The 16,803-nt window shown below is 38.6% G+C and overlaps 1 protein-coding gene across 1 annotated transcript in view; it reads right to left on the bottom strand.

The window, feature by feature from the left end:
- Nucleotides 1–16,803, bottom strand: part of LOC124795542 (nuclear pore complex protein Nup155) — a 258,190-nt gene that overhangs the window by 221,363 nt on the left and 20,024 nt on the right. The window contains 1 exon segment of the mRNA XM_047259615.1: nt 12,689–12,852. Coding sequence (XP_047115571.1) covers nt 12,689–12,852 — 164 coding nt within the window.

Raw genomic sequence — 16,803 nt, 5'->3', positions numbered from 1 at the left:
AGTCTCAGGACTGAAGACCACCGCCACAACAACAACAAGCATAAACACTTACCAAGTGATAGAAAATGTCTGACAGTAAAATTTGAAAACAAATTGAGAAAGATTTTCCTTGTATTCCGTAGAAGAATTTCTATTACTGTAATGTGTAAATGGTGGTGGGTAGGAATTATTAACTCACATCTGCATATCTTTCTTAAGAAATAAATAAATAAAAATCCTTTAGCAATGTTTAGCATGTAATCATATGTACAAATTAATTTGTGACTAGAATGTAAAATGGCTCATTCCATATCACCATGATCCATCACTCAAAATGATCCATGGAACATGACACTAAGTAACTGAAGCCTCTGCCAAGCGCTAAGGACATAATGACCCAGTTCATACTGCAGCACTTATTCCACATTTTAAAAGTCAATTTCATTGCGAAAAAAGTGTAAAAAGCTTCAGGTTTCATAAAAAGAAGTTAATGTGAATTACTTTCAACAAGGCATATTCTGGAAAGCAGCTACCAGCAATGAGGTCAACTTCAGCTGTCTGACCACAAAACCACATTCCCAGTTTCTGTTCATATAATAATCACAATTTATTGAAAGCTCCAGCAAGATTGTAGATTCATTCTTACTGTATGGACGTCACATTTAAATAAATTGGAAACATCACTAGCATCACATAACATTGTCAGTAATTTGTGATAAATAGGGTGTTTAATCACTTCTTTCAACACAGAATAGAGGCTTTTGAAATGTGGTGCTACAGAAGAATGTGAGTTGTGGTGGCTTCTGTGAAGGCATGCATGAGATCCTACTGGCACTAATTATGCACGCATTCCATCAGTTCTGGCCCTCTTGTTTCATCCTTCCTGGGTTGTGTGTTCCCTCTGGGGCTGTGTGGTAGTGAGTGGTGTGTGGCACACAGAGCTGGATGGGGTGTGCCGGAGTACTGGGCGTCCTGGCGACTGCGGTGAGTTGAAACCATTGACCGTTGGTTTGTAGGGGACCATATTTTCCTGCAGCGTTGACTGTTGCTACCATCAAGTTTGGCGGGCAAGGAGTGACTCTTGTAGCGTGCATCCTGGTTATGATGTGCATCACTAAACTGTGGTGTGCTAAATACGTCAAGATACTACTGGACAACTTTGTTATGCAGGAAAGCAGTATCATCTGGCACCTACCTGAATCTATTTGCATCTTTGGTTTTTATTTAGAATTATGTATGAAGAGTGTTCAGTAAGTACTGTACTTAAGAACTGTTAATTCTGCCATGGTGTGAGCTGGCCAGGAATCCTGTTCCTTTATGCCTTTCAGCGACACTTTTTCAGCTGTGTGCATCAATCTGGACGTTTCTGTAAGCACCAAGCTAGTATTTTGCAATCTGTAATCTGATACTTGAAATAATTGAGTATTTGATATTACTGATAGTAATTTCTGTTTGTTGTAGGCCTGATGGCCTTTTCTGGGGCGGGTTACTGTACTTGGCCTGTAACTAAAGATAAGTGTGTTCAGCCTAAAGGTATACACATGTGGGTCGTGTGTGTGTGTGTGTGTGTGTGTGTGTGTGTGTGTGTGTGTGTGTGTGTGTGTGTGTGTGTGTGTGTGTTATTTATTAGTTTTATATACACTTCTACACATTGATCTTGCCAAAAGCTGAGAAGCGATTCTTCCTAGTGTTTTAGTTCTCTGGGGCACTCTGGGTCACTCTGGGATGCTCTCTGGGAGAGTTTTTGACCTATTTTGTTTAGTATTTGTTTATTTCTCACCTTTTAATTGCTTTTAATTGTTATTTTTTTTTATTTTATTGGTCATTATAAAGTTGCGAAGCATCCTTATCTATCTTGTGAATTTTTTTTTTAAAGTCTACCTCTAATTTGACCTTAATTTCTTATCTTTTAGATCTCTAAATTAATTATTTATTAATTATAATATGTCTGTGGGTTGCAGGGGTTCCGACCCCTGGGGAGGTGGGTGGGTGTATATGCATGGCTGTGTTGACTTAGCAGCTGCAGCTACATACAGCGCCAGAGCCTACGTAGTTCGCCTGGCTGCCGCTAGAGCTCGGAGGATCGCGCTATAGTTTTAACTAAGCGCGATCCGCTGGCAAAAGGGTCTTTTCCGGTCGCCATGTTGGATTATCAGTGCGTTACTTCCTGCCGCGCCCAGTTAGCAGCTACTTATCTGCATGAAGTGTGACGTATGGCGCTGCTCTTATCAGTACAAAGCGCTTGTGTGTGCGTGTGCGCGCGCGCGTGTGTGTGTGTGTGTGTGTGTGTGTGTGTGTGTGTGTGTGTGTGTGTGTGTGTGTGTACACTATCTTACTCCACATTGAGGAGTCCTTCAGGTTACAAGTGTACACTTTAACAGGTCACCTGACTTTGGTGCATATCCAAATTACAGTGTATATTAGTCCATAAGAGACCCCAGTGGAGGTATATCACGATTTATTTAATCTTGTTTGAATTATTATGTAATTATTTTTTTTAAATGACCTTGTACATTGTTTCTTGTTATTGCTAGGTAGGTTGACTTAATGTTTATGAGTGGGGCACACGAATACTGAAGTTTTAATAGTCGGTTTCCCTGAAAATAATCTTTAATTGGCCATTTAAGTATTTCTGTGTTTGTAAATTTCTATTAAATTTGTTTGCTGTTTGGATTATCTTGACAGCTTAGTATTGGCAGTTTGGCAGTTGTTGACATGTTGCTGTTCTGCTGGTCTGGGGAGGGGGAGTTTTCCTTCTGGTTCAGCGGTTTCCTGGTCATCATGTGAGGCCTAGGTGTTGACGGGTCACACATGCTTCCGCGGCTCTTCTGTACAGTTTGTTTGAAGTTTATTGTCATTCTTTTGGTCTTGTTAGTTTAAGTACTTAAGGGGGAAACCACATTAGGAGAGTAAACAAAATCCAATTTTTATTGCATGAATTGTTAGCTTAACTATCCAAGAAAACACTGTCTTTTCAAGAGGGAATTCACATTTGTTTAGATTTTATGAGCACAGAACTGAGCGCAAGACATGAAAAAATCAATTATGGCGACATACTATCATATTATTTCTAAGGATGAAAATCCTCGACATGATTACTGCCCAGAGAGAGAAAACAGCTGGTGCTAGTGGCAGAAACGAACAGCCCTTGGAATGGAACATTACCTGCACATACTCCATTGCACCCCGATGTACAGAAGGATATTCTTCCAATATATGGAGATTTATGAACAGATGAATTACAAGAGAGATGTTTAGGTGGCCACACACAAATTGCGAATAGAAGTTTTAATTCCATTATTTGGCGATTAGCTCCTAAACACTTGCACTCCAGACTAAAAGTCGTTGAATTGGCATCGTATTTAGCAGTGGGCTTTTTCAGTGAAAGAAATTAATCAATTCTGATGGTCACGAAGGGGGGCAGGAATTGTAGCAGGCACACAAAGCTTCAATTATGACGAACAAATGGATAACCAGCGCACCTAGCGGCAAAATTGACGTAGTTCATTTGAATCTAAGGGAAGTCGGAAAGCACTGCTGTAAGCACAAAACAAAGGAAGAAGGATTGCTATATGGTGCTGGAAGCGCAGATTGATCAGTAAGCATTTTACATTATTGTTAATGTTGTGGCGTAGCAAGACAGCCACGCCACGGAAGTAGCCGAAAGGCACGCGTTAACTCACGCGGGCTAGAGATAGGTCTGAAACAGGATAAGTAACGAATGCTATAAAGAAAAGTACGTAGCTCCTGGAATACTTAACTTTAATCCATCCTTGTGGTACATCGTTCTTGAGACATGCTTCATACGATAACTATCAATTGCTATGGCGCCTTGCTAGGTCGTAGCCATTGACTTAGCTGAAGGCTATTCTAACTATCTGCTCTGCAAATGAGCGAGGCTTCGTCAGTGTGCATCGCTAGCTACGTCGTCCGTACAACTGGGGCGAGTGCTAGTGCGTCTCTAGACCTGCCGTGTGGTGGTGCTCGGTCTGCTATCACAGAAAGTGGCGACACGCGGGTCCGACATGTACTAATGGACCGCGGCTGATTTAAAGCTACCACCTAGCAAGTGTGGTGTCTGGTGGTGACACCACAGTTAACTTCCTTGAATTTCTAGTTTTCGAGAATTTATTTTTCAAACGTGTTTATCTCTAAATGACATTTTTTTCACATTTGCATGCAGTCAAAATTGATAGTACGAGTCTTTATAAAATTACAAATTATATGAACCAACTTGTGAGATGATATCATGATTTTCAGGATATTTTTCTTTGCATAATTAGAGAAAAAAATTGTGAAAATCTAAGTAAATTGTTCTAACGTCTGCAAAATTTTTAATTTTCATCTTTTTCCACCTGCATTGAGGTTCATATTCTTAGAAAATAAATTATTAATGTAAAATCGAAACCTTTTTGATTTTGAATGGCCACCTACATGTACAATTATACTCACAACCTTCAGCAGACATCACAGCATAACTTATTTTTGGCTGAAATTATTAAAAAAAAAAAATTCACACAAATTGTTTGAAATATGAATGAAATGATGTCAAATTTGATCAAATTCTAATTAACTCTTCCCATCCAAAAAACAGCCTCCTAGTGTGGTTTCCCCCTTAACAGGCTTGCGGCTTACCAGTGAAGTACTACTGTTTCCTTGGGTTTTTATACATGGGTAGCATTTGACTACATTGGCCGCATCTCATCTATATGACAGCAGAGTAATCAGTGGAGATGTATGCATTTTAATGTCTTATTTAAAGTTTGTTGAACTTATATTCAACGCCTGTTGTGGGTTTCGCCCACAATTGTGATGCTTATCACAGAGTGCCCTCACCGGTTTATTTAATCAGTTAACTGTTTGTATTCAGGCAGCCACTGTATTACACAGTTGACACGTTCTTCGAGTACCATTTGTAATTTTATGTACAATGCAAATGTCCTTGTGCATTGTGATATTAATTTAAAAACCTTAACTATTTGTACATATCTGGCAAGAGTATTTGTGTTAGTTGCCTTATGACAGACTTGTTACTGAATAAAAATATTTGTTTGGCAATGATAAAGGACACACCAAGATGACCCATCCTTCCACATGTTTCCAATAAATTAATCCCCATCCTTGTCCTGGGTCTCAGAATGCTGAAGATTAGATGGGTAGATCACATAGCTGATGAGGACGTACTGAATAGAATTGGGTAGAAGAGAAATTTATGGCCCAACCTGACTAGAAGAACAGATCAGTTGGTACGACACATTCTGAGGCATCAAGAGATCACCAATTTAGCACTGGAGCAAGGGTTGGGTAAAAATTGTAGAGGGAGACCAAGAGAGAAATACACTAAGCAGATTCAGAAGAATATAGGTTACAATAGTTACTCAGTGATGAACATGGGCCCAGAAACATGTACTTTTTACAGGGCCCCCTGGACCAATCCAGTGGTCCTGAAATCTTTAAGCCAGATGTTTGCACACTCTGTGATGAAAGTGTGCTGGTGGGCCATCATGCATGAGCCACATTTGTATTTGTTGCTGCAGTGGCACAGCCTCCAGCAAGGTAGGCAATGCATTAATGAGAAAGTCCATGTAATGCATCCCAGTTAACTTCTGTGGTTCCAAGTATGGCCCCATTAATCTATCGCCTAGTATGCCTGCCCATATGATTGAGAATCTGTGTTGATGTGCTCTTTCCTGAATTTCTTGGATCTGCAGTACATTTCTGCAACAGCCACTGACAGAACAGCTGTCTGATATGATCATTCTCTGGCCTTAGGGCTGAATGCACTGTAGTACAGCAACTGTTCACGAAGTAACTGTTTAGTGGTAAAAATCTTGCAGTCAACCTATCCAAATGTGGAAAAATAGGAAAGAATAAATAACATTTCATTTGAAATGGTTTCTAACCATTTGCAGGAATTAATTCATTGCTTTTGTTGGAGTCTTGGCGTGAGCATGAATATACCTCTGTCTTTCAGGACAATGAAAAGACTGTTGACATAACTCAGATTCCACCTGGAACAACCAATGTGACTCTCAATAAGGAATTTTTCTGACTGTGGAAAGTATTTCTAAGGCAACTGTTGGACAATATAATTTCTGATATCTCCATGACACTTGAGGTTTATCAGTACTGTATTCTTAAATTTCAGTCATTCATGCATTATCAGTCTGCACTAACACATTTTATAAATTGCTTTAAGTATGCTCCATATAGAGCACACTAAGCAGACCAACAGCCAGGACCATTTCTTACTCCATCGCAATTCTGTCTTAATAAAGCTGGTAATTACTGCGACAAGCCTGAAAGCATTAAGTTTTCTTTCCTCAATGTCTCTGGTCTACATAAAATATTTGTATTCATCATTCAAATGATACTATGATTTACTGTGACAACCATGGGGAATAAAGAAGGAACTGCTTCATTGTTACAAAAATATACATTATTGAATAATTATCAAAGGAACTGCACTACAATAATTATAAAAAGTGGTATTTGTAAGAACATTTCACGTCAATAAATTAAAGTCGTGACTGATGAATGTCACCAGCAAAGTAACACTCAACACTGCCTTTATTTATTTTCGTCCGCTAGTCACCTTTCTAAGAGTTAGACATGCAACAGTTTAGCTGTCAATACGAACTGACTCATTCAAAACAATAATGTTATTTGACTTTTTTTGTACTTTTTTGGTGGTTCAAATTCATTTGTGTCACTCTGGATATTAGTACAAAGTGGCGCTATGCTATCCTGTCACGACCTCACATGCTAGGCACGAAGGACTGTACAAACTGCTGAAATAAGCAGTTCTTTGTGTGACAAAAGAGGGCAACTTCAGCACAGGGTGTATACGGGGACAAGGAAAATAATTCCCGGATTTCTCCTGGATGTCCCGTTTAAAAAACATGCTTTTTCCTGGGCGAAAATACACTTTTTCTGTGCTAAGTGACAGTAGGTTCTCCGTAGATTTTCCCTCGGAACTGTGAAACTTATCAATCCTTTGAACGGAGACTTTTAATAAAGAAAAGGAGAGAAGTTTTGGAAAGACCTTTGATTTGCAGCAACATACACGCTGCATATTTTCGTATTACGAAAGTATAAATTCGAGTTGCACCAAACACAGTGCGTTAGTTTCCGGAGCGTTGAAACCGAGGTTGCGATGTCCTTTTGTAAGCAAGTCATATCTCAAGCCATGAGATCTCGCCAGCCGACGATAGCAGCTATTCAGAGCATAGGACACGTGTTATAGTCAGCCAATAGCAAGATCACTGGTTAAATAGCGCGAACATGCAAGAGGAAAAGTTAACTGTTTACATTAATGTACACAGTACCGTATATCTACAAGAAAAGCTAAGCTTTCATATATAATATTAGTCTCTAAGATTAACACGCTACAACAGAAGCTAAGCTTTCACATGTAATATTGATCTTTTTTTGCGCGTGTTATACTTTAAGATACATCACACAAACGTGCCAGTAAATTTAAAATTATGACATAAATGTCTTGGTTCAAAATTCTTGTAAGTGGCTGGTCCTCAAACTGTTCAGTTTCGAACGCTCTGTGATTTAGATATCCATCCCACTTTCTCTCACGTAACATAATTCATCTTGCGTAAAAAGAAAATTACATAGAAAGTAACGCTTTTCTAACCACCGCTCGCAATACTATCCGGAGACTGTTAGAAATAGGTTCGATTTACCAGTTGCGAGAGAGCGCCAGAAAACAGGTATTATTGTGCGTGTGCAACAGCAGTGGTGTAGCAAGCCCATATGTTCATGTGTATAAAGCACTAAGAGAGCTTAGATTACACCATAAAATAAACGGGGCATCAGAGGATACTCTGAAGAGCATCAAAATTTCGTAAACCATACTAAAATGTATAATTCGGCTTGAAGTGCAAATTGGCTTTTCCAGATTCACAAGAAGTAGGTCCCATCTGATATTAGGCTTTTCAGTGTGGTTTTTGGGATGTAAATTTTCTTGGAGCACCAGTACTCTACGATCTCATTTTTGGTTCCTTATTATGACAAAATGCCATATATGGCAGATGATAACGTGCACTTGAAATTCAGCGAACAGTTGGAACTACCCAATACTGTAGAATCAAACACTTCGTTTCAAATAAAATGATTGCCTCAGCGGAAAGATTAATAAAGCCACATTTCTTTAGCAAACTTGCAAAAATAACTTCACTGTTCTGCAAGGCAATTAATGCTTGACTGCTACTAACTTGGAAATAAAATAAAATCAGGAAACTGAAATTAGTAATATATTTTTGCCCTCCGTAATTATGTGAATGCATTTTAATTCACTTGATAGCTCTTGGCTACAGAAATCCGTTTTGTTTTCATTTGACATGGGAGCTGTACATGAAGAGAAGCAGCGAAATCACTTAACGTAAACATGGGTCACGTGAAGGTTAACCCCCTCCCCACTACAACTCAGACAGCTCTGTGCAAGCGTGATCTGGCAGCTATGGCGCGCGAGAAAAATTTTTCTCGTTTGCATATGGCTGCTTGCTGCTACTACCGATACAGCTAACAGCCAAACTTCAAGTAGCGGGAGAAGCTACTGCTTATACGCAAGTTAAATGCGCATGCGCAACAGACCGCTGGCAATTGGTCAAACGAACCTAATGTGAAGAGTTGTGATGTCATGCTCATAGCAAGCAGTTTATTGTTACGGAGAATTACAGTCTGCGCCCTACGGCCTTTGACATATGCTTGCTATTTGCAGAAGCTTGTGCGTGCACGGTATTTTGTTGCTGTAAATTGCACATTTCCTTTGGCACTAAACTTTTATTTTTTCCTCTAGTTTATATTTTATTGCTGCAGTATTATTCTCCAGTAGCAGGATACAATAACATTCTTTGTTAGAGAATCAATTCTGCTGTCAAAATTACAAAAATTTAACTGAAAGCTAAAACAATGAAAAATTCCCGGAATTCCGAAAAATTCGCGGGTTTATCCCGGTTTTCTCCAGGATGAAAAAATTCCCGGGTTTTTCCCGGACTTCCTGGGTCATATACACCCTGCAGCAGTTTTAAATAATACTTTTTTTAAAAATATTTGCAGTGCATTTCTTTCACTGTATTTTACCTCCGTAAAAATTTCAGGATGGGTCCCTTGTGAGAGCTGCCTCTGACCCATACATTTAATTTATGTAGTCATCTTACCCCTAAACAAACCATACTCGCACCCATAGTCACTGCAGACTCCTGTGTGTTGATGCAACAAGAGAACATCTCCAAGTATGGACAGACACTCTCCGGATGTATTAATCTCATTGTGAAGTAAAGGATACAGAATAATTCACAGAAATGGTGAAAAATATATATCAATTCAACTGCCCAGTGAAGTCAGCACAACATCTGATGATTGAATCTGTCTACTATTTGTTGGGGAGTTGTGATAATATCACAGGGGGCGGAAACAGCCTTTTTAAATAGTGTTAGTTCCATTATTTTCAGCAGCTAATTGGAGTCCAGCCTAATAAAAAATATGTGCAACAGATGAACACAGTTTCCCCATGAAAACCTGTGGCAACAGATAAACATAAGGATTCTGACAAAAATAGTGTAAAAATACATTTGTCACCACGAGTAAATTGTAACAGAAATGATCAGCGATAAAGAACAATGAAGTATGACAGAAATAGAAATACTGCAACTACATAGTTATCTGAATGTATTCAGAGAGGGTGAGGGTAGAAGTCACACATTCAAACACACGCTGGGTAAGAACACACTGTAACAGGTTTTTCTTCTTGGTATGGGTGTTGCTGAAATACTGGGCATTATTTGTTATATATTTAAGTTATGATAAATGTAATGAGAGCTGCATTACAGACTATCAAGTAAGCACCGAGCACTGCTAACAAAGGAACAATATTGCAATGAAGCTGTTGAAGTTAAATTATAAACCTCACATGAATGAAATAGCTACATCTGATGCTGGAAAATTCTGAGTGTCTTATTTACTCTCTTATAAGAGAAGGTTTTTTCTCAAATTCACCATTCAAAAACTATGGGGTTGTATGATATTCACATATTAAACTAATGCTACAAAGGTCAACATTTTTACATTGATTAACAGATTTATATAGGGGTCAGCTTACACTTACTGATGAAGCTTGGGCTATTTGGGTCCTGAGCAGATTTAGTTTGAAGAATTGAGAAGGGCAGGTACGGCAAACTCATGCTCAAACGGGCTTGAGATTTCCTGATATGCCGAAGCACTCTATACGGTATTGCCTTTGCTCAAACAGTCACATAACATTTGACTCTTGTGTTGCAGGAGCAAGGGATATGTGAGAAAGTATGGACTAGCAACGATGACGATCTATTGCTCTGCTTAAAACTGAAAAATTTTGTGAAACACAAGAAATAGAATTTAATGCTATCATTTTACAAATTACTGTTGTATTTCAATAAGTTTGCTGTAAGATTTCTCAAACTTGTATGGAAACCATATAGAAACATTCATGGTGCTTTTTAAGTAAAGTTAACATTGAAAGGCAAACACGTTGTCCTCAAAAAACATTACTTGAGTCTCAATGCAGGTGAATATTTTATTTGATTATGAGATGCTGTAATGATTTACCAAGTGGACTGCAAATGATAAATTTGGTCGTTCTTCACTCATTAGAATACTGGGTAAAAATGTTACTGTACTACCTTTTAATCAGCTTTAGAACAAGATGGTGAAAGAAGTCAGACGAAACACGAAAGAAAATTAATCCAGAATTATATGTCTAAGAAACGAAATAAATTGTATTAAACTGTCAGTAATTGTTATCACAAGAATAAATTACAGCGCCAAGACTTGTCTTGGCAACAGTACCAACAGACGTAGCTAGATCACGGGGCGAGCAAAAGTTTGACAATTTTATCAAATCTTGATTGTGATCTTTTATTTATGTATTAGTTATTGGTGACACATAGGACTTGCACCCTAGAAGATACTGCAGTCTGTTTCACAGCTGCTCAAACAAAGCATTATGCAAGGGGTGGAGAAGGAACAGTGATACAGACTTCACCAAAAACTAGGAGGACTGCAGGGAGCGGAGTTGCGAGCAGGCAGCAAATTATGTTGTGCTGCCAACCATGGGAACCTATAGCGCATACTTTGGCCTTTTATGAACATCTGCCAGATTTAAACTGCAGTTTGCCTGAATCCATCTGAATTAACTTTAAAATTGGGCAAACACATAACAATGGTAGACATTTCTGCAGGAGTCTGTAGAAATCTAGCTAGGGGTGAGTGGCATACCTATACATTCCTAGAAACAATGTTGCTGATACTCAGTGTAAGGTATGACGGGAACAAAAGGTGGTGCGTCAGCTGCTGGTCCTGTGCAGCCAATGACACAGCAGTGGGGAGACAAATGTTTGGAAGCAAGAAACGATGTAAAATTCTCATCCTTATGCCACTGGCAAAAAACAGCTGCGTTCTCAGGTTCCACCATAATCACAACCTCAGATTTTGCAATATATTCAGAAGAAACAACAAAATATTTGTGACAACTAAGACATAAATTTCACAGCTGCATTATTAGGATGATGAGAAAAAAAGGTAGTTCAGTTAGAATTTATGTAAACTATTCTTTTTTAATATTTTATTTAAATGTAGACAATCAATAAATGGCCTCAGTTTAAAATAGCTATAATGCAAATTTTTTAGGCACATAATGTCGATAAAACCATTTGTAATTTGATTAGTCAGAATATGTGAAAAATAAAATTTTTCACAAGGAGCCTTTTAAAAAGAAGCAGGTTGTCTCATAATTGGGTAAATACAGTATTATAATTCACAGAAGGTGTAAAATTAGTTATACTGGAAAACCCAATCTACAATTTTCTGCTATCTTAATATTGGAGGTAAACTGTACAGTATCAGTTTACTGATCAAAATCATTCACTGAGTTACATGAAGATGATGGTCTTTCCGTTCATCCGCGACATCGGTACGAGACTCAAGAAACAAAAACATGTGCGTAAAGAAATGAAAAGTTGAAGTGGTTAGATAAAAGAAATTATATGGAATAATCTGAGGAAGAAAGCTCTGTTTCAAACATGGGACTACAGGGAAAGGGGTAGTACAGAGGGAGTACACACTATCCTACTTCGGTGGTATTAACAAGGGAAGAAAAGGGACATATGTTCTATGCTGTCAACTGAGCATCAGTTAAGGCAAAAAGTGACATTCAGGAGTAATTCATGACTTCATATTTGTCCCTCTAGCATGCTCCATGACTGCAGTTAAGGTTTGAAATGGAAGCTTCAAATTCACACCCTGCTTGAAAAGACGCACGTCAAAATAATCCTCTAAATAAATTAAGTTCTATTTTCTTTTTGTAAATTTTATACAACAGCACACTTCAATGAAAATAATGTACTTGGTTCTGTGTCTCTTAATCTGATGTACTCTGTACTTTATATGAAATCAATCAATTAAAAACGCATCTATTGCACTTTTTTTTTTTATTTTGAACACTTTTACTTGATTTCATTGGTGTTTTGTAAATGCATAACTCCCTACATAACTGAATTCACTAGTGAAAGCAGTTTCTAATTAATTATGCTGGCTTTCATATGCTGGAATGGAAACTGTATACCCCATAATTTAGTGTTCAGGGAATAATGTAAAGCTTAGTTGTTAAATTAAGACATTCGCACAGCTCTATTACGTACACTAAAAACTGTAAACTTACCATCTCTGTTACTTGTAAATGTGACTCCAAGTACAACAATTTCAACAGTTGTTGTAAGTATCAAAAGGTATCTTACAAAAGTTTGAAACACTCCAGGTTTGGGTTTGACTAATCCAATGCTCACTATAGTTTCACCCAGGCCATCAAAGTATGCCAAGTCTGACCTAAAAAAAAGGTACAAAATAATATTAAAAACAGAAACAGTCATGCCAATACCTTCTCTACAAACATTCACTATGATGTCCAATGCAGTTCAACTTTAAATATTATTCAGGAATAAGTGAACTATTAAACTATAAAGAGCAACACATACAATTAAGCTACCCAGGTAGCCGCTGACCGCATGGGAAAGGGGGGGGAGTGCACACAAGGATTCTTTAGATAGGTGACTTTCCACCCAGTCAGATAATGATAGCTGTAGGAAAACCAGGAGTAACAGTAAGATCAGATAATACACCTCCCACAGGTGAGAGTATTAAAATGTTAGTGGTTAACTGCTGAAGCATTTAGAACAAAGTGCCAGAGTTTGAAGTGCTCCTAAAAATCAGGGAAGCTCACATAATACTATGTACAGAGAGGAGCATAAAACCTGAAACTGACAAGAGTGAGATCTTTGGGGAAAATTTAAGTGCATACTGAAATGCTAGGTTAATGGGAAGAGGTGGTGGAATATTTCTCACAGTACACAAGAAACCAAAATCCGAGATAGAAAACCTCAGTTCGCTTGTATGTAAGTACCCCAATCATACAGTAATCATTGGAGGAAAGTTTGACCATCCATCACCTGTGAAATATTACTAAATGCCTCTATTGAAAAGTACCTAGAACAGATAATTTGAAACCCTGCCCATGACTGAAACGTATTAGATCCAATGGAAACAGAGTGCTGATCACCTTGAAGATCTCTGCATTGAAACTGGCATCAGTGACCATGAGGTAGTTACAGCAACAATGTATACCTAAGTACAAAGGATATCTAAAACAAGTAAAAGATTTAAGTGTTCAGCAAGATGAAGCAGCAGTAATGTTGTTTCTTAATAAGGAACATTATTTAAACTTTTGCAACAAAGCAAGAGGATGTAGAGGCACTATGGTTCAAGTTTAAAAAAACAGCTGACCATGCACCAGATAGATATGTATCAATTACAATAGTTCATGATGGGAAGGACTCTTCATGGTATACAGCCACTATAAAGAAACTTCTAAAGAAACGGACTACTCCATTATAGGAATAAAACAAAGCACAGGGATATAGACAGGGGGATCCTGAATGAAACGTGCCTGGCAGTCAAGAGAGCAATGTGAGAAAACATCAATGATTTCTATTGCAGAATATTGTCAAAAGATCTTTCACAAAACCCACAGACATTCTGATCACACATAAAGGCAGTTAGTAGCACCAAGTTAGTGTTCAGTCGCCCATGGACAAGACAGGAATTGAAATTGAGGGTAGCAATGGAAAAGCAGAAATGCATAATTATATTTTCAAAAGTTCAAAAAGAAAAGCCAAGAGTATTGTTCCAAGTTAATTCTCATACCACTGAAAAGATGTGTGAAATAGTGATTAGTGTCAGTGGCAATGAGAAACAACTGGAATCATTAAAATCGGACAAGGCCACACAGCCCGACGGAATTCCTATCTGATTCTATACCCAATTTGTGGCCGAGTTAGCCCCTCTGTTAACCATAATCCATCAGAGATTCCTCAAACAAGAAGCTGTGTCCAGTAGTTGGAAGAAATCTCAGTTCACACTAGGGCTGTAGAGGGGAGCAGAGAGGGGTGGGGGGACATGCCCCGCCTCACTCTCGCAGGGCAGCCAGCCCAAACCCATGTTTCGTGCTTCAGTGAAAGCAGATGTGAAGTATGGTGATAGTGAATGCTCAAACAAGTGAAGACATTTATCTCTACAAAGTGCATAACAACTATCAGAAATGATATAAATTACAAACACTCTTTCTGATAGAAAACCAATGTAATTCAATATATACAACATTTACATACTGCATGAAACATGTTTGTCAAATTATTTTAGTCACTCTCAGCTGTGTTTGTATGTAAAGACTCATTATCTGCTGTGTCCGCGTGGGATAAGCTCGCGTGTTCCGCTGTGTCTGTATTAAATCAACCCTCACTGGAGTCATTAACACGTATAATGACGTCGTCATCAACTGTTTCCACTACACCATCGCACCTCCTGTAGTCATGCTCCACCTCTTGCACTTTTCTGCAGTATCCTTCCCAGAACTGAACGTATTGTCCATTAGTTTTTTGTGACAGGCAGTAAACATGTCATCAGAGACGACATACTCCATCAAGAACTTTTTAATTTTCACCCATGCAAATTCAACTGTTTTCAGATCACAACTGTATGGCAGTAGGCGAACTATAGTGTCTCCTGCACTCTTTGCCAGTTCGTCTACTATGTATGTCTTTTCACTCTGTTTATTCGCTTGCACAAGGGCATACAGCTCAGCCTTTGTCATGCTGTCATTGCATTTAACTTTTCTTCTTCACAGCCGTTCTATTATTGCCACCCTCAAGTAATATATTGATTATGTTTTGTCCACCTGCCTACATTGATAAGACGCACTGTCCATAACAATGACGATCTGTTGGAAGATAAGGGAGTACCATCTCGAAAAACCATTCTCGAAATTGTCCGAGTTCATTTGGCCCCAGTAGTCCCCTCGAGTCGATTTCGCCAAGAACTTTAGCTCCGCTTGCTTCACAAACCTGTCTTCTGAGCCAATACTTGCCACTACCATCCTTCTGGACCCATTTCCCCATGCTAAAAAACCCAATATATCTTGTGGCCTCTCCCAGCATTTGCAGCATGTCACATTGCTATCAATCCACGACTCATCAAGATAAAAAAAGTATTTTGTTCAGCTTCCCTAATGCTCCTCATGTGTGCTACGAAATGAGACCACCAAAGAACAATGTCACCACGTTCTTACAACATATTCCATTTGTTCATTATGGATTTCCACACAAATCCCACTGACTCCATTAAAGTTCTTAATGAGGTACTGCCCCATCTCCAACTTGTCTTCTTGTGCAGCAATGAAAGAAGTTTTTCCCTGCTTGGTACTACTTTTTCTTGTATGTAGAACTCTGTGACGGTATTCCTTATAACTAATTTACTGAAGTCATTGACTTCTTGAATATTGCTCTCTCTCTCTTCCTAAGTGAAACAAAGTAAAAAAAAAGCACTTTCAACCTAGCAGCTGCCTAGTTGGAAGCATCATAGCATATAAACAGCTTTACACTTGTACAGTACAAATTAGAACTAAAACAAGCCTTTTCTTTCCTGGATTATCACGCAATTCGCCTGAAAGAGAGTAACAAACTTACTAATTCCATCTAATGTTCTTACACTTTTGCTGGTTTAAGTGGCAGCTCTCTTACAGGCCTGCGTGATAGGGTGTAGAAGCTTTCTGATTTCCTTTTCCATCTCGCAGCACTCTAGCACATTGTGTATCATTTTACAAGCACCACTTCGTACTACGAATCTCCCTTTCCTCTTAGGGGTCATAGTAGTATAGTGGAACGCTGTGATTGACCTCGAGCAGCGTCTTCACTCATTTCAAAATACAATACGAGCAACAAGCAATGCAGAACAGAAAGCAGAACAAACTGGATAATACACGAGGCACGGTAATGGTTGGCAATGCAGTAAAAATAGTGGGACATGCCGAATCTCTACTGCTAACTTCAGAAACCATAGATCAAAACAACCCCCATCTAAAACTGCCATGACATAGTGTTCGAGCGATAACTAACAGAATGACCTCCTCCCGGCCAAACAGCATGGATTTCAAAAACACAGATCATGTGACACCCAACAAGCACTTTCATCATGTGACATCCTGAAAGTGAGGGATTGAAGCAGCCCATTAGATGACATATTTCTCAATTTATAAGAAGCATTTAACTTCATACCACATCTACACATTATCAAAAGTATGATCATATGAGGCATCATGCAAAATTCCTGACTAGACAGAGAATTTTTTGGTAGTGAGGATGCAGCAAGTTATCTCAGATTGAGAGTCACTGCCAGATACAGGCATAACTTTAGGCATACCCTAGGGATGTATGTTGGGTCTAGCTG

The sequence above is a fragment of the Schistocerca piceifrons genome, chromosome 4, assembly GCF_021461385.2.
Source record: "Schistocerca piceifrons isolate TAMUIC-IGC-003096 chromosome 4, iqSchPice1.1, whole genome shotgun sequence".
Classification (NCBI taxonomy): domain Eukaryota; kingdom Metazoa; phylum Arthropoda; class Insecta; order Orthoptera; family Acrididae; genus Schistocerca; species Schistocerca piceifrons.
Note: the sequence above shows the minus strand (reverse complement) of the source record. Positions and strands in the feature narration are given on the sequence as shown.